The sequence below is a fragment of the Sinocyclocheilus anshuiensis genome, unplaced genomic scaffold (genome assembly GCF_001515605.1).
Source record: "Sinocyclocheilus anshuiensis isolate Anshui unplaced genomic scaffold, SAMN03320099.WGS_v1.1 scaffold1193, whole genome shotgun sequence".
In the NCBI taxonomy this organism is placed as follows: Eukaryota; Metazoa; Chordata; class Actinopteri; order Cypriniformes; family Cyprinidae; genus Sinocyclocheilus; species Sinocyclocheilus anshuiensis.
Window position 1 is genome coordinate 44,645 of NW_015549615.1, and position 26,618 is coordinate 71,262.

At 37.2% G+C, this 26,618-nt stretch overlaps 1 protein-coding gene across 1 annotated transcript; it reads left to right on the forward strand.

Moving 5' to 3' along the window:
- Window positions 1–1,414: 1,414 nt before the first annotated feature.
- On the forward strand, window positions 1,415–23,116 carry LOC107659272 (uncharacterized). The gene is made up of 15 exons (XM_016448156.1): window positions 1,415–1,877; window positions 3,871–4,218; window positions 4,315–4,664; window positions 7,822–7,972; window positions 10,527–10,589; window positions 12,529–12,615; window positions 12,715–12,807; window positions 13,014–13,088; window positions 13,624–13,740; window positions 16,176–16,310; window positions 19,955–20,050; window positions 21,207–21,305; window positions 21,686–21,714; window positions 22,207–22,263; window positions 22,529–23,116. The coding sequence occupies exons 1-15, from the start codon at window positions 1,826–1,828 to the stop codon at window positions 22,688–22,690; spliced, it is 1,914 nt and encodes a 637-aa protein (XP_016303642.1). The 5' UTR covers window positions 1,415–1,825; the 3' UTR covers window positions 22,691–23,116.
- Window positions 23,117–26,618: the final 3,502 nt, after the last annotated feature.

Genomic DNA, 26,618 nt, shown 5'->3' on the forward strand with positions numbered 1-26,618 from the left:
CTTTTCAGACCGATGAGCTTTGTAAAAATCGATGCGTTTCAAAAAGGCGGGGCATAGAGGAGAAACAATAATGTACAGTATGTGGAAAATAATGTGTTTTTTTAACCTTAAACAGCATAAACACATTTCATTACACCAAATACACAAAATAATGTTCTTTTTAGCAACATCATATGACCCCTTTAAGCCTTTGCGGGGCCCTGGGCTAGCCCCCCCTCCCCCCTTTCCGTTACACTCCAATCAAAATAAAAAATGCGATCAAACACTGTATAAAGATGCACACTATTATATACTCGTGAAATAAAAACTAAATGCGCATGTCATAATCCCATAGGAGGTAAAACATTATGTACGTAAATTAAACAATATTATCGAGTATAGCCTAATAATCTTACAAATCAGCAACAGCCCAGCAAATAAAATTAAACATCACTCACCACTAAAAGGGCTTCTTCCTGCTCTTCTTTTAATGCGCTAGAAGTTATAGACATTTTAAAAATATATAATTTTGTTTCTCTATTTAACAACATTAACTTACAATAGTGAAAGACATCTTCCCTCAGGTATTTGTATTTATTAAGCACCGATAAACACAACAGCAGTTGACCATAGTGCTGTACAAATAAAATAAAAACCAGTAAAAAGATTAACATCAGTAAACTCAAAAGATAATTTAACATACACAATTTAAAAAGCCAATAAGAAAATAAGATTTAAATGTAGTTTTAAACTCATAGACAGAATTTGAAGCTTTCACAGATAAAGGAAGTTTATTCCATAGCCTCGGTCCAACTATTGCAAATAGTAAAAGGTAGATAGTATGTTTTCTAGCTGGATGTTGTGCTTACGATCCATAATAGTCTTTGCATTCAACTAAACTGATTTGCAGAAATCAAAACACGAGTCCCGCTCGCTGTTAAACGGGAGCGACTAGGCGGCAGAGGATTCCGCTTGGTCTTAAAGACTTCCTTGAGCAATTCAATCAATGCTTTGGAAAAATAATAACTTATTTGTTATTTGTATGGTCTAGGTGGTCTATTGTTATATACCTGTACATACAATTGCCGATTTGTATATTTTTTATTCCTTATTTGACTATTTATTTTTTATTATCTGTGTTTTTTTTGTTCTGTCACTGTCATTCTGTTGTTTGTGTAAACAGTCCTGGCAATAAAGCTCATTCTGATTCTGATTCTGATTCTGAATCTGATACGGTGTATGCCTGCAAATACGGGACACATTGATGCTTTAAATACGCAGTAGCCCCTCACTGCACACAAGGCGATTGCGTAATATACGGAACGGTTGGCAACCCTATAAAAATGCAAAAGAGAATTGACTCGGGGGCCCCTCGGGGCCCTGGGCTGCAGCCCATGTTCACAATGCTGGGCAGGTCAAGGAAAAGCGCTCTGAAAGCGCCTTCTCTCTCTGTTGTTTCTGAAATGATCGTAATCATAGAAATATAGGCGCACAAACTCTTTTTTAATCTGTATTGAGCGTGTATTTTCAAACAGCGGCCGGCTTGACCACAGTGGAAAACCTGTAGTTTGGTGATGCTCTGTTATAGAGACATGATTACTTTCTCTGGGATTGATCATATGAGTATGTGTTCATTGCACTGCCTATATTTCAGTAAGAAGACTTCCTGATCAGCTGACTCGATGCAGCCGGACGAACATTGAAATCGAAAGTAAAGAATACAAGTGAAAGTAAAATTGATCCGCGGACATTTCACGACCACGAGCTTCCGTCAGCGAAACATCTATATTTGTGCTAATCTATAGCTAAAGGACATGGTCGTTTTGGTTTAATTTAGCGTTTGAAGATGCGCCGAACGAGCTGTGTTTTGATGTCAGTGCTGCTGATGATCGCCGATGGTATGTAGGCTATTATTATATGATTATATTCTCTCTCTCTCTCTCTCTCTCTCTCTCTCTCTCTCTCTCTCTCTCTCTCTGTGTGTGGTCATCTCTCTCTCTCTGTGTGTTCAACAAAACTATTCTCAATGGTAAATTCTTTCTTTATTTTCATTTCTGAACTATATTTTGGCTTCAAGGCCCCTGAATCCTGGCTGCCCTTCGTCGTGCTGCATCATAAGGCTTTGTAAGGTCTTGTATGAGACGATAAAATGGCCACTTACAGTCGCTGACAAATGGCTGCAAAAATAAATGAACATATTCGGATCAGACCAGTGCCTCTATAGCCGACAGATTAAGAAAAATATGTCTTCATAATGCAATATATCTGAAAAGAGTGAAAAATTAAAGATTGTAAAGTGAATAGTCTTCCGTATGTTTACTGAAGTGTACAAAACAAGTTTTGATCGGCACAGATCTGCTTCCACAACCAAATCTCTTTGCTACTACAAGAGTATTTTAATTTAGAGAGAAACTCATCCTCAGTTCTTCATCTTCTCAGAATGAGGTGCCGTTTCATTGTTTCATAGTGATGTCTTTCCAGCTTAATCATAACTGGTTTATCTGGATTAACTTCAGTTCAACAAAACTCCACAGTAAAGTAGAACTGGTTTATAAAAATAAAATTTTAATCAAGTATTTTTAGGATTTTTTATTTTTATGGATGTGCTGCACCACATGAAGTTGAATGTCCAGAGTGAGCAGAGCTGGAAGACCAAGAAGCAGCTCAAATACTGTTTTACTTTTGATTAACATTGGTTTGGTAACATTCATGTCAGCTGTTGTCATGTTGAGGTGTGTCAGTCTGTGTCCTACATTGACATATATTTTTTAATCAGGTCATATTTCCTGGTTACCTGATTTGACCCAGTGTTTACAACCTGTTTTTCTAAAACAATGAAAGTGAAATAATTTTTTGTTAATTATTCATAAACACCGTTTGCTTGTGAAGTGCAAAAGCAAAAAACAGAACTTAATGTGAGACAGATAATCAGGGATTTGTAAATTTGAAGACACACCCATGGAGCATTTGAATTAAAACCATTCAGGACTGAATCCAGTTTTATATACATTTTACATTTAAAAGAACAATGTTTGAGGTAGTGGATGAGATGAACACAAAGAAACATCTCTCTGGTTTTTATACTGTACAAACCGTATTTTCTATCACCCTACACCTAAACCTACCCCTCACAGAAAACTTTCTGCATTTTTACAATCTCAAAAAAACTCATTCTGTATGATTTATAAGCTTCTGTACCCATGGGGACCTCAATTTAGGTCCCCACAGTGACACGAGTCCCCATGAGTTGGTGTGTATTTAGGTTTAAGTCCCCACCGGGATAGATAAACATGTTTACACACACACACAGGTTTGTTTTTATGGTTTATGAGGACTCTCCATAGGTGTAATGGTTTTTATACTGTACAAACCGTATTTTCTATTGCCCTACACCAACCCTACACCTAAACCTACCCCTCACAGGAAACTTTCTACATTTTTAGATTTTCAAAAAAACTCATTCTGAATTATTTATAAGCCTTTTGAATTACGGGGACACTGAAAATGTCCTCATAAATCACCTTCTCGTTGTAATAATAATGTCATACCCATGTTATTATACAAATTTGTGTCAACTCACACACGCACACGCACACGCGCACACACACGCACACACACACACTGACACACACGCACACGCTGACACACGCACACACTGACACACGCACACACACACACACACACTATGAAAAACTACACATTACGTTAGTTTCTTCCCTCTCCTCTATAATCACAGTTTGATGATTGTAAAACAAATGTCCTAGCGACACCGCTGAATGCACCTGCTGTACATAAATACTTGTTCATGTCAGTAATGATGCTCTGTGTTAGTATTTATCCATGTATGCACTGAGAAACTACAACAAGCTTTATTTGATTTCTCTGTCACAGGTTTGATTGTAAAAGGTCCCTCTGGTCCTCTGGTTGCTCCTCTGGGATCCTCCGTGGTTTTGCCCTGTTCTGTTGATGAACTTTTATCAGTGGAGGATCTGGAGGTGGAATGGAGAAGAACAGACTCAGAGACTCTGGTTCATCTGTATCAGGACGGTGAGAGTCGAGCAGAGGCCCAGCACCAGGATTATCAGGATAGAGCTCATTTCTTCACTGATCAGATTCAACATGGAAACTTCTCCCTCCGGCTGGACGATCTGAGAGCTGAAGATGAGGGACAGTATAAATGTAAAGTTCACAGTCAGCAAGAGTCTGGTGAGACTGTGGTTCAAATAAAAGTTAATGCTGGTGAGTATTGAACACATGAGCTCCTTCCATTATTTTCATTATGATTTTACAGAAACTAATTACCGAATGTGTATTTACACTGTTTGTTTTTTTCAGAGCGTTTGCTAGTATCAGGATCGAGTCGCTCCATATCTGCGTCTGTGGGTGAAGACGTCACTCTGAACTGCTCTGTAGACTCTCACATCCCACCTGAAGACTTTGAGGAGGTTTCATGGAAGAAAACAGATGAAGATATTCAGGTTCTGCTCTACCAAAACAATGAGGCACATTCATCAAATGAGCGATACATAGACAGAGTTGAGCTCTTCACTGCTGAAATCCCCAAAGGAAACTTCTCTCTCAGACTGAAGAGCATCAGAACTGAGGATAAAGGAGTTTACATGTGTGAGGTGTTTGCTGGAGGACTTTCAGCCAATGCAACTGTAGTACTGGAGCAACTGGGTGAGTAACAGGCGTGTCATACTTTGTAAAGTGGAACGTTTAATGGCCGCAGGGTCATGCCGTGTCTAATCAACTAAATTTGGCAAAAAGATGGCAGCATCATTATTTTATTTTTACACAGAGATTAGAAGGTCTGTTGCCTTTAGTAAAATCTGTTGCCTTTAGCAATCTTTGCATTATATGCCAATAGTATGGTGGCCGAGAGAGCTCTCTTGTCCTCCTTACAATATATATATATTTTTTTCCCGCTAAAGTTTGCATGCCTGTAACTCAAGAAATATGAAATATATCCTAATTAGTGGTCGACCGATATGTGTTTTTTGACAGCCGATACCGATGCCGATATCTTGGAAAGCAGGGTGGCCGATATAAAGCCGATATAATTTGTTCCTTTTAATTAATATTTAAGAAATTTGAAATCATTTGAAAATGAATTAAAAAATAAACGTGTAAAATAAACATACTTATACTCTAGAAGACAAAGTATTTTTCACAAATAAATAAATATATAATTAAAATATAATTAAAAACACTGTAACCAACAGGGCACTCAGTATTCTGGGAAGTTTGTGTGCATTGGGAATCATATTTTTTCAAATAAAGTCAAGGTAACACTCATTTTACATACAGCACAGAGTGAAAATGACATGAATATGACAGTGGGCAAATGCATACAGCGCAGCATAATTTGAAATCAGTCACGAGTTTAAAGTTTGTCGATCGCGCATCTCCAGTGAAGCTGAACTCTCCTCCTGTCCGTATTCAATTCACACGGACCATATGACCGACCGTCAGAGAACACACGATTATGCAGGTCACATGCACACTTCACAAGATCTCAACTAGATTCGACTAAGTCTGCAAGGTTTGTGAAATTAAATGTTCATTAGTCATTCAAAGATTTGTTTAAATTATATAAATGCGTATTTGCGGAATGCTGACGGCAAACGAGAAAGTATTATAATTAGCCTTTAATAATATTAAAGCAATCGTTATAATACTTTTTTGTATACATTTTAATTCCTTTGTTTAACAGTTCTATCTGATCATTAGACAGACTTCTATCCATATTAGACAGAACTGAATGACAACAGCGAACAAGAGGGAGAATGTGAGCACTGTGCGCTGTCAAAATAAAAGTCTCACCTCGAACACATCGGCCAAACAGAAAAACTTATCGGCCAATGCCGATATTTGAAAAATGGCAGATATCGGTCGATATATTGGCCTTGGCGATATATCAGTCAACCACTAATCCTAATATCCTTTTAGATTTTGGTTCTTACTTTGGTTCTGTAGATTTTGGTTCAGGGCAGTCGTGGCCTAATGGTTAAAGAGTCAGACTTGTAAAGGCGCTCTCTTCCACCCTCAATACCTCGACTGAGATGAGACCCTTGAGTAAGAACTGAACCCCCAACTGCTCCCCGGAAATTGCTGCCCACTGCTCCGGGTGTGTGTTCCCAGTGTGTGTGTGTGTGTTCACTACTTACTGCTGTGAGATTACTATGAGAATACTTGGATGGGTGAAATGCAGAGCACAAATTACGAGTATGGGACACCATACTTGGCCACACGTCACGTCCTTTCCTTTTTAAACTCTTCTTTTGGTATCTTCATTTTTAGGGGGTTTGGAAGAGAGTGCTGTTCTTCACTCCCCTTCCTACATTTGCTGCTGGTACTGAGAATTGAACCTATGGCCTTCGGGTTATAAGTTTGCCTCTATAATCATTAGGCCACAACTGTTCCTTTAGAGAGAAACAGCTGAAGAGCAAATAATGTTGAAACTAGAAATGTAGCTTGTTCACCTCTATCAAAACAACTGCATCGGACATACCCGTCTAATAGGCAAAAATACACAGAATGGTCAAGTTGAAGAACATTAACTTAATCTCAACGGTCTATTCAGAAGATTTTATGTTTGAATCAGTTTTAGGGAAATTTGGAAGAAGGGATTTTGTTCATTTTAAGTGCTTTTGAAGCTACCAAGAGTTTAAAATAGGAGTATCGTATCTACATGTTTGAAACAAGTTTCATGCATCCTAGAGAAGTGTGGTTGCACTCCCCACTAGGGGAGTGACGAGATCCGACTGGTCTCGGGAGAACGTGACGATATCCTCGTGCTATTGGCATACGTCAGATCTTTCAGACTGTAACGGCTCCTGAAGGTTTTCTTCTGATTAAAAGAATCACGCTTCAACTGAGTAACGTGTGAGTGTGTTTCTGTTTTTACCACAATTTAACCAAGTCTGTTTCTTACTGAACCAATATCAATACACACAGTACATTAACTTTGCAAATTAACAGATGAAATCCAAAGAATAAACAACATACCATGTGCACCTTCTAATTAGAAATCCAGGAGACATTAGGATACATTTATGTAGACATTCCTTCTAACAAATAATCTTACAATCGAACAGCTCTTAGCATGTGTGCATTTCTTTGTGGATCTGATACTCACATGGCTAGCTAGATCACGTGACAAATTCAACTAACGTTACACATATTTCACCTGTAGGTGTCACTATTACCCAGTATTTATAATACTCAAAAACAATTTCCAAATGAACATTCATAATACATTACACACCATATGTGAACTAAATACCTTTTCACAAAATAAATGACTGAAATACTTAAAAGAAAATACAACCCTTTCTGCGACAGCTACACAGACATATTTGCATTAAACTGGCTCGTTCACCAGTAGTGGTATGCAAGATATTTTTTGTTCACCTGTGAATACAATATGCTTACTACATGCTGCAATGTTACATGTCCCACAGAGACAGTAATATACTGGATCACTGTTATGCAGCAATAAAGGATGCATACCACTCTGTCCAACGGCCAGCTTTGGGGCTCTCTGATCACTGCCTGATTCATCTTATACCGACCTAAAGGCAAAAATTGAAATCTGCTAAACCTGCAGTAAAGACTGTAAAGAGATGGACCAACGAAACAGAGTGGGTTTTACAACCCTTTTTCGACTCCACTGATTGGAGTGTTTTTGAAGCTGCTACCACCGATCTGGACGAACTCACAGAGACTGTAACATCCTATATTAGTTTCTATGAGGATATATGCATTCCTACCAGGACTTATTTAACTTTCAACAATGATAAGCCATGGTTTGCAGCAAAACTCAGACATCTTCATCAGGCCAAAGAGGATGCCTACAGAAATGGGTACAGAGTCTTGTACAATCAGGCCAGGAACACACTGAATAAGGAGATTAGAGTGTCTAAAAGGACCTACGCTAAAAAGTTGGAAGATCAGTTCACTTCCAATGACTCAGCTTCAGTGTGGAAAGGTCTGAAAGCCATCACCAACTACAAGACACCATCCCCCAGCATTGAGGCAAATCAACAACTTGCTGAAGAACTGAATGAGTTTTATTGTAGATTTGAAATCCCCACATCCGTTCTGACCATCTCTCTACACAACCATTCACACCTCCTGCAACCCCCCTCTCCCCCAATCCTGCACTTCAGATCAGTGAGGATGATGTGCGCTAGGTCTTCAGAAAGAACAAGAGAAGAAAGGCACCAGGCCCAGACGGTGTGACACCAGCCTGTCTGAAAACCTGTGCTGACCAGCTGACCCCCATATTTTCACAGATCTTCAGTAGATCTCTGGAGTTGTGTGAAGTCCCTTCCTGCTTCAAACGCTCCACCATCATCCCCGTCCCAAAGAAACCCAAGATTACAGGTCTTAATGACTACAGACCTGTGGCACTAACGTCTGTTATCATGAAGTCGTTCGAAAAACTGGTTCTGGCTTATCTGAAGGACATCACTGGACCCTTACTGGACCCCCTGCAGTTTGTTTACCGAGCAAACATGTCCGTGGATGATGCAGTCAACATGGGATTGCACTTCATCCTGCAACATCTGGACAAATCAGGGACTTATGTGAGGATCTTGTTTGTGGACTTTAGTTCGGCCTTCAACACCATCATTCCAACACTCCTCCAGACCAAACTAACCAGGCTGGGAAAATACACATCCAGCACCTGTATAATCAGCACTGGAGCTCCTCGGGGTTGTGTTTTCTCCCCACTGCTCTTCTCCCTGTACACCAACAACTGCACCTCTAAAGACCCCTCTGTCAAGCTCCTGAAGTTTGCGGATGACACTACAGTCATCGGTCTCATCCAGGACGGCAACGATTCTGCTTACAGACAATAGGTTGAGCAGCTGGCTGTCTGGTGCAGTCTCAACAATCTGGAGCTGAACACGCTCAAAACAGTGGAGATGATCGTGGACTTCAGGAGAAACCCCCCTGCACTCCCCCCCACTCACCATCATAGACAGCACTGTGGCTGCAGTGGAGACATTCAAGTTCCTGGGATCCATCATCTCCCAGGACCTGAAGTGGGACACTCACATCGACTCCATTGTGAAAAAGGCCCAACAAAAGCCAGCTGAGGAAGTTTAACCTGCCACAAGAGCTGCTGAAATAGTTCTACTCCGCCATCGAGTCTGTCCTGTGCACTTCAATAACTGTCTGGTTTGGTTCAGCTACAAAATCAGACATCAGAAGACTACAGAGAACGGTTCGGACTGCTGAAAGGATTATTGGTGCTCCCCTACCCACCCTCCAAGAACTGTATACATCCAGAGTGAGGAAAAGGGCTCAGAAAATCACTCTGGATCCATCACATCCAAGCCATCTCCTTTTTGAACTTTTGCCATCTGGCCGGCGCTACAGAGTACCGAATACCAGGACAGCCAGGCACAAGAACAGTTTCTTCCCCCAGGCAATCTACCTTATGAACAGTTAAATGTTCCCCACATAATGCAATAAAAATGTACAATAACCTTATATTTATTTGTTACTACCTCCATCCTAGTACATCCCTGCATCTCATTCTATTCTTTTCCATTCTATCATCTATAGCACAAGTGTACATACAATTTATTTATTTTTCATTTTATTTTTCAATTTTTGTCTATTTATATTTACATGTGTGTATTTTTTATTCTCATCGTATTTTTTATTGTCTGTGTGTTGTTGTTGTCTCTGTGTACTAGAAGCTTATGTCACTAAAACAAATTTCTTGTATGCACAAGCATACTTGGCAATAAAGCTCTTTCTGATTCTGATTCTGATTCTTAATGTTACCTGTGGTTAACAAGACACTCCAGTGTTTAACTAATCAGCTATCTGAATGATCGGGCTAGTGCTGCTTCCCCAAGAAATGTTTTAAGCCTTGTCAGTTTAAACATTAAAGTGTTTTAAGCCATTCAAGCGTGAGACAGCGCGAAAGAGATTTCAGTTTAGTACTCGCGCTGTAATAGACCGTTTCTGTGCGCACGCACGCAATCAAAAAGCCGCAGCTCAGACAACATATGCGAGAACCAAATTGAGTTCTCTCTCGCGTCTTCTTGACCAAACGCACTCAAAATTATGTCAGAATCACGGTCTTGACGAGTATCCATGTAAACACGTATTGTTTCCAAACTGTTCTTCACCCCAAACGAGCAGGTTCACAACTTCTTCTACCCGTAACAGTAGTAGCCTACTGCTCAGTCCCCTCGCCATATTGGCTCAAATGCATAAGCAATTGCACTTATTATAGGCTCAACAGTCCTTTTAAGTTCGTCTTCCTCAATTTCAAAACAAGCGTGCGTTCCAAAATTAAAGAAATGCTTATATTACTGCACTGGCCAATGGAGCGAACCAACCCTGTGACGTCACACGCTGTGGTACTGCAGGATGGTGGCGCCCTTGCTCCAAAAGCTATAACAAAACATCCTTTTTTCTTTAAAACGGTTACATTAAAGGCACAATATGTAATTTTAGCCGCTGGAGGGCGCATATTCAAAATAAACAAAGAAACAAAGGCGTAGTTTGACTCTGTATTTCTGCGTCTGGATCTGCACTCCTGCTCTGCTGTCTGATCTACTGCAGATCTCCTACTAAAGGTATGTGTATAACAGGAAAACATTCTTATCAGCTGCAATTCAGTGGGTTTCAACTGCAAGATTATGACCCAATGACAATTATTATGATAATAATAATAATAATAAATTAAAATTAAATGCAAATGTTGATAAGCCTGTGTATCCAATCAAAATCTACATTATTCTGGCATAAATACATCTTTCACCATGTTGTCATATGGCTTATTAAACAGTTTAATGTTTTAGGCTGGTAAATGACACCTGCTTGGCACAAAAACTGATTATTATTATTATTATTATTATTATTATCATGGATTTAGGAATTTATAAATGTATCTTTAGTCTTGTAGTTTGTGAAGTCTGTGGTGGTGAGGGAGCAATATATTGTAGAGGACAAAGAGGGAAAATGTTGAGATGTCTACAGTAAATTAGCATTGGGACATATGGATAAAAGTGTACGTTTGTCAGTTGTGTTTAAGCTTGGAAATGGTGATTGTGGTGTTACAGAAACTATAGAACATGATGTGGATGTGAGTATAATGTCCATCATAGCAGCAGTAGTTTGTTTTTATAGAGAGTAGCTCAGTAGGACAGTGTTGTGATTCTTGATTTATGCATTATGTAGGACTAATTTGAAGGTGTGAGCAACCATTAAAGCAGACGTTATTGTGATATTTAGTTAATTAGTCGAAATACACCTGTGTTTTACATGTCCTGTTCTCCTTGTTAACCCTTTTAACTTGTCTTAAGACTCATTATTCAATGTTGTATTAGAAATGTATCAGCAATAAAACACTCAAGCAATTAATGAATCAACTTTATTGAGGGTGAGAGAGAGAGAGAGAGAGAGAGAGAGAGAGAGAGAGAGAGAGAGAGAATGTATGCACACATACATTATATGTGTGCAAATGTGTATATATGTCCGATTTGTGCCGAGTTCTGGCTTTTTTTTCAACAGCATTTTAATCCTTAGTTCACCCCCAAGTGTTAGCAAGACAAATTAAAATTGTGTCCTTGAATAAAATGTATGATACACAGGATTTTAGCCAAATAATGCCAGGAGCTTATAAAAAGTGCTAAAAAGACGAGTCATAACCGTGCCCTATAATAATGTAATTTAATGCTTTTCCTCTACATTTGTGCAGTTTTGGGAGGATTTATTGTATTTTTAAAATTTTTATAAATAGGTTTTTATAAAATAACATTTAATGTAAAATTTACTTAAAAAAATATACATCTTTTCTCAAGGTTTTTATTTAGATTTATGTTAAGACATTATAAATCATTATTATAACAATTTAAAATGACTCATATTTTATTTTTATTTATTTTTTTACTAAAAAATTTATAATTTTTTGTTTGTTTCATTTATTTTGTGTTCTGCTTGTGGCTTATGTAGTGATTTTATTTGACAATTTGACATTAATTTCAATGTGGGGTCTCCAGAGACACTGAATATCCTGAGTGAGATATTTTTTTTCTTCACTCTAACACGCAACCAGATATCATTCCATGTTTGTTTTCTCTCAGTAGAGCTAGCAAGTGTTGACAAAAGTCATGAAGTCTCAGGTCATTTAGGTGAAGGGAACTTTTTCATTTTAGCAAACATCATTTGGGTCTAAAATGCCCCCGAACAGCACATGAGTGTTAAGACACTAAGTATAAAGTGGGACAGTCAAACTTTAGTTTGGGGACAAATTCTCTATTAACTATGACTTTTGCCTCAATAAACTCCTAATTTGCTGCTTATTAATAGTTAGTTAAGGGATCTAAAATATGATCATGCAGAATAAGGCATTAATATGTGCTTTATAAGTACTAGTAAACAGCCTATATGCTAGTAATATGCATGCTAATAAGCAGCTAGTAAACAGTGAGAATTGGTCCCTATACTAAAGGGTTTATTCAATCATAATTTACCATGTGACTGAATGTGAGTTATTGTGTGTTTTCTCTCCAGACACAGTCTTCCGTCTTCAGATGTTTCTCGTCTTCTGTCCAAATGTTCTGATGTCTCTAGCGTTTGTCCTCTGGGGTGTTTCTGAAGGTCAGTGTTTCACTGCTGATTAATCATCAGTTCATTATAATAAACCATTCAACAGTTGTTCATTAATACAGTAATTATTAATGTCTGGTTTTGTTTCAGGATCTCTGTTTGAGTCGGTCTCTTGTTGTGCTCTTTATTTTCTGAGGCCTCTCATGTTGCTCTGGACGGCTCCGTATGTTAATGAGTTCACAGGTGATTCATTACTGACAGTTTATGAGAGAAAATATGCTTCATGAATTATAATAACTAGATTGTTTTCACATGAACTAAATAATCTGTCAGTACCTGAATGAATTTACATTATAAAGGATTCAGTGTTTCGTTGGCATTTGTGTTTTATTGTGTTGGTGTTGTAAAGGATATTGTGATGTAATTACTTCATCTTTTCTGTTTTACAGGCAAGATTAAAACATGGGTTCAAAATTACAGTTCTGACACAGAATATATGGTTTTCTCAGCTGTTTTTTATTCAGGTAAAGAAATCCAAATGCAAATCAACAGTCATTATTATAAACACATTAAAATGCACATTAACACTTGAACAATAATTATATTTAAATATTCTCAATATCCTGCAGGAAATCTTAAAAATAGCACGACATTAATAAATGGAAGTGTCTGATGCTGTGGTATTGTTGTCGGTATATCATATTCTACTCGTGTCCAGCGTTGAATCTCTGTGTGACTGAACACATTGATCACTCTTATAATCTAAGGTTAATTATAAAAAACAATCACATTAATTAACAGACATCATGTTACAGTGACTGAGACTGAAGCTAAAGCTACTTCTACATCACATGTTTTGGGGTCATGTGAGGGTCAGGGGTCATATAATCAGCACAAAGGTCACAGGGTCAGTGTCAGACAGAAACAGTTCAAATGAATGTGTCGTAAATAATGTTGCATCTGTTCAGTGAGAAGGGTTTATGTAATTCTTGTGATCTGTGTTTATATGTTGTTCTTCTGTTTTAGTAACTGCTGGTTTTTATCTCTTCTTTCTTCCAGTTCTGTTTAAATCTGCCTGGGACAAGAGTCTGAATTATGGTGGATTTGAGGGTGTCATGATTATAGTCCTCTTTGTGATGGTGATTCTGTTCAACCTCTTCTTTATTATTCGAGTTTGTCACTTAGTACAATTTAACATTTCAAGGCAACGGGGTTACACATTCTTTTAAGTTGAACAATTTGTATTTTATTTTTTTGTACATGGAGAAAAAAAAAAAACTTATTATCGATCAGTGGTCAGATCTACAGATTTAAGTTTGAGGGAATCAAGTTCTTCCAGCAGGTGTTATTAATATTAATATTCAACATTAGAATAAATAATAATGTGTTGTTTCAACTTAAAAAAGTAAGTGTTTGTGCTGCCTTAAAATTTTAAGTTTAATCAACTTGAATATTTTCATTTTCTCAACAAACACTACATTTTAATTTGCCATAACTAATTGCAACAATCATTTATTACAGTGCATAATTACAGAGGTTTATTATGGAGATATTTATCACTATCAATTGAATATTACAGTAAACAGTGATTGAATCAACACACTACCGCATCAGAAACACAAATCATTTCTGCAGTTACACAGATTGTTGCTCCACACACACTGTAAAAGGTGAACATGTGCAGTTGTTGCTTTAAGGAGATATTTCTATCTGATTCTACCTATAAATTCTAGTTTTGTTGTTGTAACCTACTTCAATCAGGTTTATATTACTTAAAAGGAATGCTGTTTTAACTTAAGTGCTTCACATTGATGCAACATACAACTTCCAATCAAGCTCAGGATGAACACATTTGAAACATGCACACCTGCTCCATGCTGATTGGTGAATTTTGCTTCAATGAAAAACTGTGATTTGGGGCAGGGCTGGACTGGGACCAAACATCGGCCCTGACATTTTTTGGTCCAGGCGGCCCACCACAACCACTTATATACACACATACATATATACACACACACACACACACACACACACACACACACACACACACACACAGTTAAGGGTGATCCGATGACAGCGCTGCTCACTGCATTTGTTAACTGCGTCTTACAAGCTGTTATTACAAGTAAAAATAACTTCTGTTTTAGTCTCTTTCAATGTAAAAGTCTTAAATTCTGACTCGTAAAACAGTCACGTCGCCATCTAATGGCGGAACAATGTCACAAAAATCACCATCACGAACACACACACACCGTTTCCTAATACTAAATACTACCATGTATGTAAAATATTATTTATTGAATAATAAACAACAACAACAACAGCCATCATAAAAGCCATGCTCCAATATACAGCATTAAAGCTACATTAAATATAACGTGATGAGATTTTGCCTTCAGCCGAAACTATTTGCTCTGGAACAAAAAATAGATGAATGAGACCAAAGACTGCCCGTCAGATTTACCCAACACGAATTATATCTCATGTTTAACCTCTATAGAGACATCAGAGCCAGCGGCACATTCCAGCAGATCTGGCCGCGGTGAGAACAGACGGTGAAAGGGCGTTCCTGTGGCGATATCTCACGGTTCTCAACCAATCAGATTTGATGCACAAATGCTCACTGACGCGGGTCAGATACAGCACAGGCTTTAGCAACGAGAGGACATTTATTCAATACGCTTAAATATATGAAAAATAGAAGTTCACTTTATCAGTTTGTGTGGGATTACAGTAATCGTTTTTGTTTCATTAACTGAAGCGGGCAGTGGATCTGTAGTTCCCAGCATGCTTTGCACTGGGCTGGATCAGATGCTGAAATTAAATATTATTTTATGTGTTTTTAAGAGAAGGGAAACATATGTTAATGTCTAATGTTCAGTTATGTTTGACATTCAGAAGAGTTTCTGTTATGTTGAGGTTTGTGAGGTCTCCAGTAGAGTTTATGGCAACTGTACTTACAGAAACTACATGAATGAACATCAAACACTAACAGGTCTTTCTGTTTATTCAGATCTACTCGATATGACTGAGCTCATACAACTAAAGATTCAACTAAAAATCTGTCTAAAATTAAGAGAAATTAATTTTGTGCAACTACTTACCTTCAGAAAACTGAGCAAACACTGCTTTAGTAATCGTTCCCTCCTCAGAGAAACAGCTCGAGACAGACCATAATAATCAGCAGAGTGAATGGTTCATTTGTTCTCCTGTAATGATATTATTTCCATCATATTTACCTCGATCTGACCAGAGATTAATAACCAGAATACATGTTCACAGAAGTTCAGTGATGTGGTCGAACACTAAAGACAGGACAGAAATATCATGTTCATGTACAGTCTGATCAGTGTTTTGTCTTAATGTCTTCATAAAGCTTTTAATGCGTGTAATATTAATTGAACATGAGGCAGAGTAAACAGTGAGTTTTTCTTGTGTGTTGAAGATTTTGAGATTATATGATATTTTATGTTTGTATAGGTTAAGGGGCAAATTGTGAATTAGTGAAGTTATTTTACTTCTGTACTTATTTTTGAATATATAATATATTAATTCAGAGTCAGATCAAATGTTTGGATTGATTTATTAACTGTTGTTGTTTTCTTCTACAGTGTTGGTGAGATTGATTGGTAAATTAAGTCAGCGGATCATAACTATATTCGTGGTTCTGGCTAATATAAGCTTTAATGTTCTGCCTTCACTTCAATTCATCCTCCTGTTCTTCGCCTTTGGATCTGGTAGAGGAGGTGAGTTCACATTTATGAACTATTCACATTCATCTGCGAGTAATAGTGCAAGAAAACATTATTCATTATTCAACAGTATTAAAATCCAATCAAGAAAAGTCTGTGGAGAATGTCCAGTTATTTACTGCTTCATTCATACACACTAATAAACATATACTGATCTGATTAATGAATTACAGTTTATTCCCAGTATTGACGGTGGAAGAATAGAAGAAAATAGGTTTTTTTCATAACATACCTTTTAAATATTAAAGTATCTTTGAAAAGCATAGCATTTATTTCAAACTGTCACGAATGAGTCCAAAGATGAAGGAAACGGTTTAATACTAGAATAAAGTTGATATTAAAGGCACAAGGTGTAAGATTTTTGGATTAAAATATCCATAAAACGCTAGATCAGTGTTATATATTCTGATGACTTGTGTACTTGCATTATCCCAGATGTTTCCCAGAATGTTTAAATCCAGAGAAATAACTAATTTTAACCCGTGTGACGGAGCGTGTCCTTGCGTCGCCTGCATGTGACGTCACACCCTCGAGTTCGGTTTTATTACCAAAGACGCTTTAATATATTATATGTTATATTAGACAAGGGAACGACTGTTTGGATACATTTATGGACAGAAAACAGATCTGTTATATAGCTCAACACTGGTTTTCTTGATTTACCGCGAGTACCATGTTTTTACCCTGCCTCAGAGAAAGCACCATTATATCGAGCGGCTAACAGCATACTCAGATGCAGCTCTATTTTTAGTAACAATAATACAGCATTCTCTCCGTCATACAATATGTTTTAAAATGAATTACATGCTATTTAGCAACACAAGCCTTTATTAACCCTCGAGCGTCCTTCACAGAGCAGCACTTAATGAGTCCTTCGTGGACAAATCTGGGCACGATCTCTCAGGTGTGATCCTAAATATCATTATAAATACATGTCATAATACTATCTTCACTAAAATAAGACCATTCAATTCATGCATTTCTTGTGTGTTTTTGGTATTTTTAACCTTATTTACCTCTAAAATTACTCCATTGACTTTCATGTAAAATAGGCTTATGTATATTTATTTATTTTTTTTCTTCCTTCAGTAAAAATATTCATTCCAGTAGGCAGAAACAGCCCAAACCTCAAAATGTGGCTTATTTTGGCGACATCTGGTGTCACATGTTGGTATAAAAGTAGTAATTTGATGAAATACCAATATTAGCCACTAGATGGCTGCAGTGCTCACTGGCTGCATGTAGACTGAGATCTAAACCAGTGTTGTAACAAACTGAACCTCTGAAGTTAAAATTGTAGAATTTAAAAAACATTTGTGTTGGGTGAGACTATATACAAAGATGCCAAAATATGCTTAAAGAACAAGCATATATTCCACGAAGGACAATTTTTTTTTTCAACATTGTTGAGTCAAGCCCAACTTGTGTTGTGTGTTCAGGAGGGAAACTTAGGAAAAAAGTAGCCAAGTCTTGTATCGCTCAGATCAAGGAAACCATTTTTATAAAAAAAAAAAAAAAAAAAAAGAAGCTTTTGCCCACATTTGTCCCCAAGGATCATTTAGTGTTAATATGATATTGTAACATCGATGTAGCTTTACTGCAGTGTGCAGCAAGTGTCTGATAGCAGCCGCCGAGCGAGAGCACAGAGCAACGTTATTCTAGGCCTGTCATGATAACAACTTTGTTGTGCGATATATTGCCCCAGAAATAATTGTGATAGTCATTTTAAAGAGCATTTTATGCCACTGAATATATAATCATAATGTAACCGCATAATAATGCAAGAAAGCCTACACACTTCCAAATGACAACAAACTTTTAATTTAAGAATATTTAGATCATGGAAATTAAGTATCAAAATATTAGATACCTTAAAAAAAACTTGAATAAGTAGTAAATACACATTTTCTAACAAAAAGTGCAAAGTAACAAGTAGAAAAAAAGAAAAATGCATAAAGAACTTGCCTGGAGATTTTCCCTGACCTTCTTTTCTCTGTAAATTAAGGGTGCACACGATTGCTGAAAAACACAAGCACTACTCAGCAGTCAGATGTCTGTATGCACAGAGGCACAGACCCCTAAACAAGACCATATCTGCAGATTAAACTTTGTTTGTAAAGCATTAAAGAACAAACTAAACCACGTTATGTACGAGAAGCTGCGTCACCAAAAATGATTGAGGTCATGTACACTGATGTACATTGATTATTGCGACAGGCCTACGTTATACCATCATTTTCAACACTCAGTTGCATCTAATATAATAAACCAGCGCTGCTTTACCTCACATACTCATGAGCTCCCACAGCACTCGGCCCTGCTCCGCTTCATACTGCAGCAACAATAATAATAATAATAATCTCATCCATGAACATGATTCCTGATTTCTTGTCCACCGGCTGTGAGGTCAAGACAACAACTGCCATGATTCCACTCAATCTCTGCGTCATCAAGCTACGCCTTTGTTTTGAATAAGCGACCTCTAGCGGCGGAAAATTACATATCGTGCCTTTAATTAGAATAAACTCACAGAAACAAGACAGCATGCAACTAAACAAACAATACCGGACAAGCACTGAAACAAACGGAGGAACATGATTAAATACACAGAGATGATGAACTAAATGAAGACAGCTGTGCTCGTTACATGAATCACCATGACAACAGATAATGGCGGGAAAACAGAACAAAGGAAGCAGTTGTGGTGGAGCTAGAAAGTCACAACACATTAGTGATGGGAAGTTCGGATCATTTTACCGACTCGGACCTTTGAGTCTCGTTCAGCAAAATGAACGAATCTTTTTTGGGCATCTTATGTTTTTAAATGAATGTTAATTGCATTATCTCAGTGTCGTGTGTGTTATCCTGATGGTGTTTATTATTCGTGTGAATGATGCAGCTTCTATATATGAGTATTTTCCTCGTCAGCTTGTGATGAGCTTTGCTTCATCAGTAACTCTCTCATCACTTGTCAGTGTATTATAAATGTGCAAAACAGATTTGAGTGCTTCAGTAGGATGGGATATTAACATTATAGCAGCTAATGAAATACAGGTTTTTGCTGGTAATTTAAGTTAAATCTATAAATCCTGAAACGCTGCAGCTGTATATTTTAAGATGAAGTTCTGGAAATCACAGCTGCTGACTTTATTTTTACTGTAAAATTTCACAGATGTTTTTACAGTGTAGTTGAGTTATTCAGAATTTTCTATCCCAGCAAAGCTTTAATTCTGTTGTTGTGATGATTTTCATGAAATCCTGCTCCTCGAGCTGATATTTCACAATAATGTTTCCTCAATTAAGCACAAACCTGTCTGTGAAATATGAGGGAGTTTGAGTGTTTGTGCATGAATATTGTGTTGTCATGTTTTATTCAACTTCTATCAATGAATGAATGATGAAAAACCTTATTATTCTACAGAATATATGATTTATTAGCTCTCATTAGTTTCATGAAGCAGTTCTGTCCTGATGATATTTAAGGCCTCAAATCAAACTCCAAACAGACCAAGACTCAACTTTAGAAAGATGTGGAGATCAAATACATTCATTCTGTGCTTTTTCTCTGTAGCGGTTGTTAATGTGGTTTAATTTGATCTAATTCTGCTGATATTAAACTGTATGATTTGATCTTGCAGATCTTCCTCGTGTTGTTGCTGTGTATGTGTTTGGATCAGTCGGTGTTGTGTTACTGAACTCTGTTGCTCTGATAACTGAACTGATCCTGAAAACAGGTGAGTGAACACTTGATCATCACACACTACACAATTACAGTCATATTATAAACTAATACAGCACTTGAATCTGAACTGAGTGAGGGGTAATATTTCACTGTGAGGCAGAAATCAGCTTCATCTCAGTTACTCTGATCAGATTATTCTCATTTCCATTCGCATACATTAATATGGAGCAATAATAGGACACTAATAATAGACTGTCAGGCCGATTATGAATGTAATTTGGGCTTGAGGACGGATCGTGTCCAGTCGCACCGGGTCTGTTCCAGTTGGGCTCAGTCTCTGTTTGCAGTCGGCAGAGAGATCACAGTGTGTGGTGTCTAAAGATTATAATCTTAGAATTCAAAAACCAGTCATTTTCACAAAGACTTTAAACATGTTTAATATTTGCGACTGACGCCAGCGATTGTATATGCGGCTATGCAGTGAAGATGTCAAATATTTTTCTTGATCACATTTTATTGTGATTTATTTCTTGTCTTTATTTTATTTCATAACTTAACATTGCACGTTAAATGGTTTTAGACTATTCATTTTTTTTTTTTTATCTGCAGTTGAATAAATTAAAATAGCCTAAATTATGTCAGATTTCTCTCATTGTGAAGATATTTTTAAGAATTCTTCTTGACTTAACTTTTTCTTAAAAGTTGTTATAAAGAATATTTAAATCAATTTCATAACAAATAAGCTATTCTTCATGACAAATTTCTTCATAACTAATATAGCTACGAACAACGAATAGTTATTCAAAACTAATTGTACATAAAAAATTCGTAAGACACGAAATAAAATTATTTTATATACACAGTTTAATTATATAGTTTTGTGTCAAATGGATAAGGAAATTTCGATCTCATGGAAGTGTTTCAATGGCATGATTTTCTGTCAGAATTGGACTTTGGCGTGCACATGATACGCAATGGTTAGGTTTGGGGGTGTGGGGTATGTGCGTATCATATGCACGCCAACAATGTGAGTATTATATGCACATCGAGTGCACGCCAGAGTCAGTTTCTGTGTATAAATAGGTCAGTCTTAGAATGTTTCAGCTAGTCGTGTAGTGTGTCCCCAGCTTAATAATCAGTGCTTCATGCTGTTGGCTGGTGAATACGAGTGTCATAGATAAAATACTGCTGATTGTTTTCATCTTCAGTTAATGGTGAAGGTGCGATGGGAGACATGAGGATCGTCGTCTTCTCCTCTGAATTCCTCTTCACTTTCATTCTGATGGTTTTAATGGTATTTGAACCCTGTGAGTATAACTGAACATGAATTACATTCACTTCAGGTGTTTTGGGATTTTTATTTTCATTTAAAAACATGATTTTCAGGAAATAAATGATCAGTTTTACTACTATTTAGCATTTGCTAGATCGATTTTCTAGAGATATTTCTACTGTTTTTCTACTGATTGTGACTCAATGATGCTGTTTGTTCAGTCATTTCTAAACTGAACTGAAGCTCTTCATCTTCATCACTCACTGAACACCGTTAAATTCATTCACTTGTATCCAGACTGGACATCTGAGGGTTTATTTGATGTGTTCTTTGTTAAAAGCAGGACTGGTCTGTTATTCAGTCTGATGTGTTTGATCAGCATCTGAATGATCCTGTAAATCTCTTTCCTCACAGGGATCACACCATGTCTGCAGTCTTGTCAGGTTAGTATCAGAAACTAGATGTGATGCATTCTCCTGCAGTGAGTTAAAGGTGCTCTTGGTGATTTGATGTTTCTCGAAGTCTTTAAATACTTCATACAGACACACATCAGTTTGGACACAAGCAAACGTTTCTGATTACTGAAGTCACTGTGGAAATAGACCTGCTCTATTCACATTTCTATTTGTCACCTGAGATGAACTGATTCCACAAACTCTATAATAATAATAATAAAGGGACAGATGTGTAAATTAATTCTGCTTCATTACTGAAGTACTGTTTTGGGGAATTTGTACTTCACCTGAGTTTTATTGAAATAAAATGCCTGTAATTTTACTCAATTACATTTGCAGGGAAATTGCTAGATACTCTTCAAATATAAAGCTTTTTAAATGTGGACAAAATTACCAACTGCACCTTTAAACAACTGTCTGAAAAGCAGAAGCACGTTTAGTGAAGATGTGTGTGAGTGAACTGTCTTGTCGTGAACACAGAAGGCAATAAAGTCTCGTCGAGCTGCAGCCGCTGGATCACAGCATCAGGAATCTCAGGTTCGTGTCAGAATTACTGTTCTCCTAAAGCACAGAGATGATGTTGTGTAGATCAGTGCTTCTCAGTCCTGCAGCTTCTGCATGTTTCCTTCATTTGATCGCTGAATCTGTAACACCTGTATAATATCTGTGATAGCACGTCCTGATCATCTGCTCTGGCACAAACACTCACAGCTGTACTGTACTGAATACTGTTGAGTGTTTATATGAGGAGAAACACTGCTGCTGAAAACACATGTTCAAATCTGTCTTATTCTAAACCCAGAATGCAGCAGCAGATTCAGCCAGTGGATCAAACCAGAACCAGAACCAGAACCCAGCAGAATCACATGAGATGAAAGCTCTGCTGGAAAAACAAAACCAGGAGACCGGCAGGAGTGACGGGGCGGAGGAAACCCAGCCGGAGTCAGTGGTTTCACAAACATAATCAACAGTCCCAGAAAAACACTCGTGAGGAGCTTTCCTCTGTGATTTAAGAGTTCAGTCTCATTCTTCATTTGTTATTGAGGCCGTTATTTAATGCACGTTTGCTGTAAATATATGCAGGATGTTTAACTGCCATTGCACTTGTTCTTGATATGCATGTAATAGTGATTTGCTTTTATAATTAACTCTAGCTGTAAACCAACTTCAGCAGTAGAAATGAGACTGAGACTCCTTCAAGATCAACGGAGAGAAATCAGTGTTAGTTTTAACTTTAAACACGTCTGTGGATTGATGCTCGAGTCTCGAGATCACAGTTCAGGATCATGATGTCAGTAAATGTTCACTTCTGTCACTTACAGCCATCAGAAACACTGAGACTGAACATCTGCACCTTCAGATGGCAGCTCAGATCCTTCAGAGTAAAACATTGACAAAAATTGATTCCAATTCTGAAATCGGATACTTGAGGTCAGGAATTGGGTACTTGTTGTAAAATAAAAATGTAGATTCTGTCTATCGACTCCTGTGTGTGCATGTTCAGATCTTTTTTAACACGTCATCTGTGAGGACCCGACCTGACGATCTGCCAGAACCTTCCTCACTAATCTACATGCTCTGAAGTATAGATAGACTGCAAAATCAGAGCTGAAAAAGCTAAGTGTAATATTTGTGATAAGCTAACATGCTGCCAGAGAGGTGTCACCACTCCACCTCTGAGAGTATGAGAGGATTTGTGAGCGTGCAGAACTTTAGTTTGAGGGCGCTTAGCACCTCTAGCACTCTCTATAACCACACCTGCCTCTCGAGCGGCGCCTTCCCTTATTCTGGGCCCTTGGTCGGTTTTGAAGCACTGCTTCATGGAGCTTCAAAACCTTTGCGAATCATTTTTGAAACAATGGTTCCGAGCGCTTATCAATAGGGCTGAACGGTTTTGGAAAATAATCAAATTGCGATTTTTTTTTTTTTACTAATATTGCGATTGCGATTTAATATGCAATTTTTTAAAGTTCTTTATGTTCTGTATTATTCAACAAAGACAAGCAATAAATCATTATTAGATAGATTAAAGTGCTCTTTTCTGTAGGTCAGGCCTGTATATTGCAATAAAATTAAGTGATGCATGAATTGATATGAATAACATTTTTATTTAACAACTACAATCACATTAGTATACTGACTGACTTGTTGAACTTCCAGCCTCGCAAACATGTAATAATGATAATTTATGCATTTAGCAGACGCTTTTATCCAAAGCGACTTACAGTGCATTCAGGCTATACATTTTTTACCAGTATGTGATAATATGACAACATAAATGATGTATAAATGTATAAATAATGTATGCATAAATAATGATGACAACATAAAGCACTGACAGTTTAAACTTTAATATGAAAGTCAGTCACAAATCGCACAAACTAAAGTGTAGATTGCAGAAATAAAAAATAAAAAATAATCTGTGGCTTTACCACACTTTGTTTCATTTTAAATAACAATGTATATTATCTTAATGATCAGTGCCGAAAAATAAAGGAGGACAAACATCTGCCTGTACCTCTTTGAAAATATTTAGGTAAAACGAAATAGAAACATGTAAACTGTACTTTTTAATTAAATCTTAAAAGAAAAAAAACTGTCTGAATGTTAATATAAATAATAAACAATTATCTCCAGTCAGCAACAGCAACACGCCACACAGACTAAAGTGCACAATGATTATGGCACTGGCAGCTATTATTATCCTACTGTATGGTTCTCAGTAGCTCACAGGGTTTTTGCTAGGAGAACCAGCAGATCCACTTTTGCTGGTTTTAAGGATGAGCGAGTGCAATCCAGTGCTAAACAGACGCTCTGAGGGGGCACTTGTTGCTGGTACACAAAGATACTTGCAGGCTATCTTGCACAGTCGTGGAAAGTTGATCTTGTGCACCTTCCACCAAGCCAAGGGACTGTCCCCTCTGTCAATGACGGGGCTCACAGGTAACTGTTTAACTCTGCCTCCACGACATCTTCAAGTTGCACAGGCAAAGCAGAAGAGGCCACACTGGTTTTGGAAAGGCTGCCAAGAGACTTCTTTGACTTTTCCCCGGAGGGCTCTGCACTTTGAGGCTTCTGAACAGTTTCAGTTCGAGATCTCTTCTTCTGCCAGATGAAAAAATAAATAAAATAATAAACAACAAAAATCACATTAGTTTTGCAGTTGAATTACATATAAATATGTATGTGTTTGTGGAAGTATCATATTCAAGGACATTATTATTATTAACCTGGTTATATGTACATCTTGACCGAAATTAAGAAATATATCGTGATATCAATGTTGGGCATATCGTCCAGCCCTATGGTGTTTGTTAAACTGCGATCAGACCAATTAACCAATGCAGAAATTTCAAAGGGTTCACAAACTTATGTATATCAATGTGTCAGTGAATATCAATGACTTCTCATGATTAATATCTGGGTTTGTTACAGGATCTGTGAATGAGTCGGTTTGTTGTTGTGCTCTTTATTTTCGGAGGCCTCTCCTGTTGCTCTGGGCGGCTCCGTATATTAAAAATAGGTTTGCAGGTATGATTCAGTTGATGAGTTTATCAGTGGAGATGAGAGAATTAATCATAATACCCAGATGTTTGGACTTTATATAATCTGTGTGTGAAAGATTTAACTAAACAGGAAATAGTGTTCAGTGTTTCATTTGTGTTTCTTGTGTTGGTTGTTTATGATATTGTGATTGTAATTATTGTCTTTTCTGTGTTACAGAAAATATTGAAACATGGATTGTGAAATACAGTTATGTTGCAGAACATGCTGTTCTCTCACTTGTTGTTTATTCAGGTAAACAAATACAAATGTCAATCAACTTTAATTATCAGAAAAAAACATTAAAATGCACATTAAAAGTTGAGAAAAATGGTGCAAATCTAAAACAACAGTATGACATAAATCATAACACATGCAGAAACATGAAGCATGATAGATGACAGGATGAGTGTTATTATGACAGATCCTACATGTGTTACAGGACTGAATCACACGGCATGATCTTATTAATACACCCTGATCTACAGCGGATTATGAACACAATCTGCATTAAATGTTACACGGATATATGGTGCTACGTTCACTTTAACTCACCTGAGTTTAAAACTGAAATTATAGACAAATGATTCCTCAGCATGAATCTGTTTGTAAGCTGCAGCTTGATTGATGATAATGACAGCACATCTGGTTTCTGGTTGAGTTACGACCCGTCTCTAGATGCATGTAGACACACACATGTACTGTGTATTAAAGCATTAAAGCACTTTAGACTCAGCAGAGCATTCATCCAGACACGAGGAGATACATTCACACACCACAATCTCTCAAACACACTCGAGAGTAACATCATATTTACTCCATATGATTGTGTAATTGTCAGTATTAGAAACACTGAAGCTCAGATTATAACAGAAAGACTGTCGGTGCAAATCATAGTAAAGCAAGATGATTTACATAAAAACAGTTAAATGATAAGAGTGTGTTGTATTCTTCTGTCATGTACAGTATTTACAGTTTGATTGTGTTTCTGTGTGATAATTTTTTATCTCTTCTTTTCTTCCAGCTCTTTTCGCAAGTGCTTGGGGAAGGTTTCTAAATTATGCTGTATTTAATAAAGTTGTCATAATAGTGCTGTTTGCAATAGTGTTTGTGTGCTGCCTCTGCAGAATCATTTACGGTAAGTATTTCTGTGTGATTCATTCCCATAAGTGAGCAGAGAATCACTGAAACTGCGTCTGATTCACACTGATCTGAACACCCTTCATCACTTTAGTTTAATAATTCAAACACAAACATACTTTATTCTTCAGATCTGATATTGCACTTCAGAGTATTAGTAGAAATAGTACATATCAATGTTTTTATTAAATATAATACTGTATAGTTTT

Bases quoted from the DNA above. Each gene is read 5' to 3' on its own strand.
- LOC107659272 (XM_016448156.1), top strand. From the start codon at position 1,826: ATGCGCCGAACGAGCTGTGTTTTGATGTCAGTGCTGCTGATGATCGCC. The intron at 10,590-12,528 runs GTATGTGTATAA...TTTTCTCTCCAG, and splicing joins CTGCAGATCTCCTACTAAAG to ACACAGTCTTCCGTCTTCAG. The intron at 13,089-13,623 runs GTAAAGAAATCC...TCTTTCTTCCAG, and splicing joins CTCAGCTGTTTTTTATTCAG to TTCTGTTTAAATCTGCCTGG.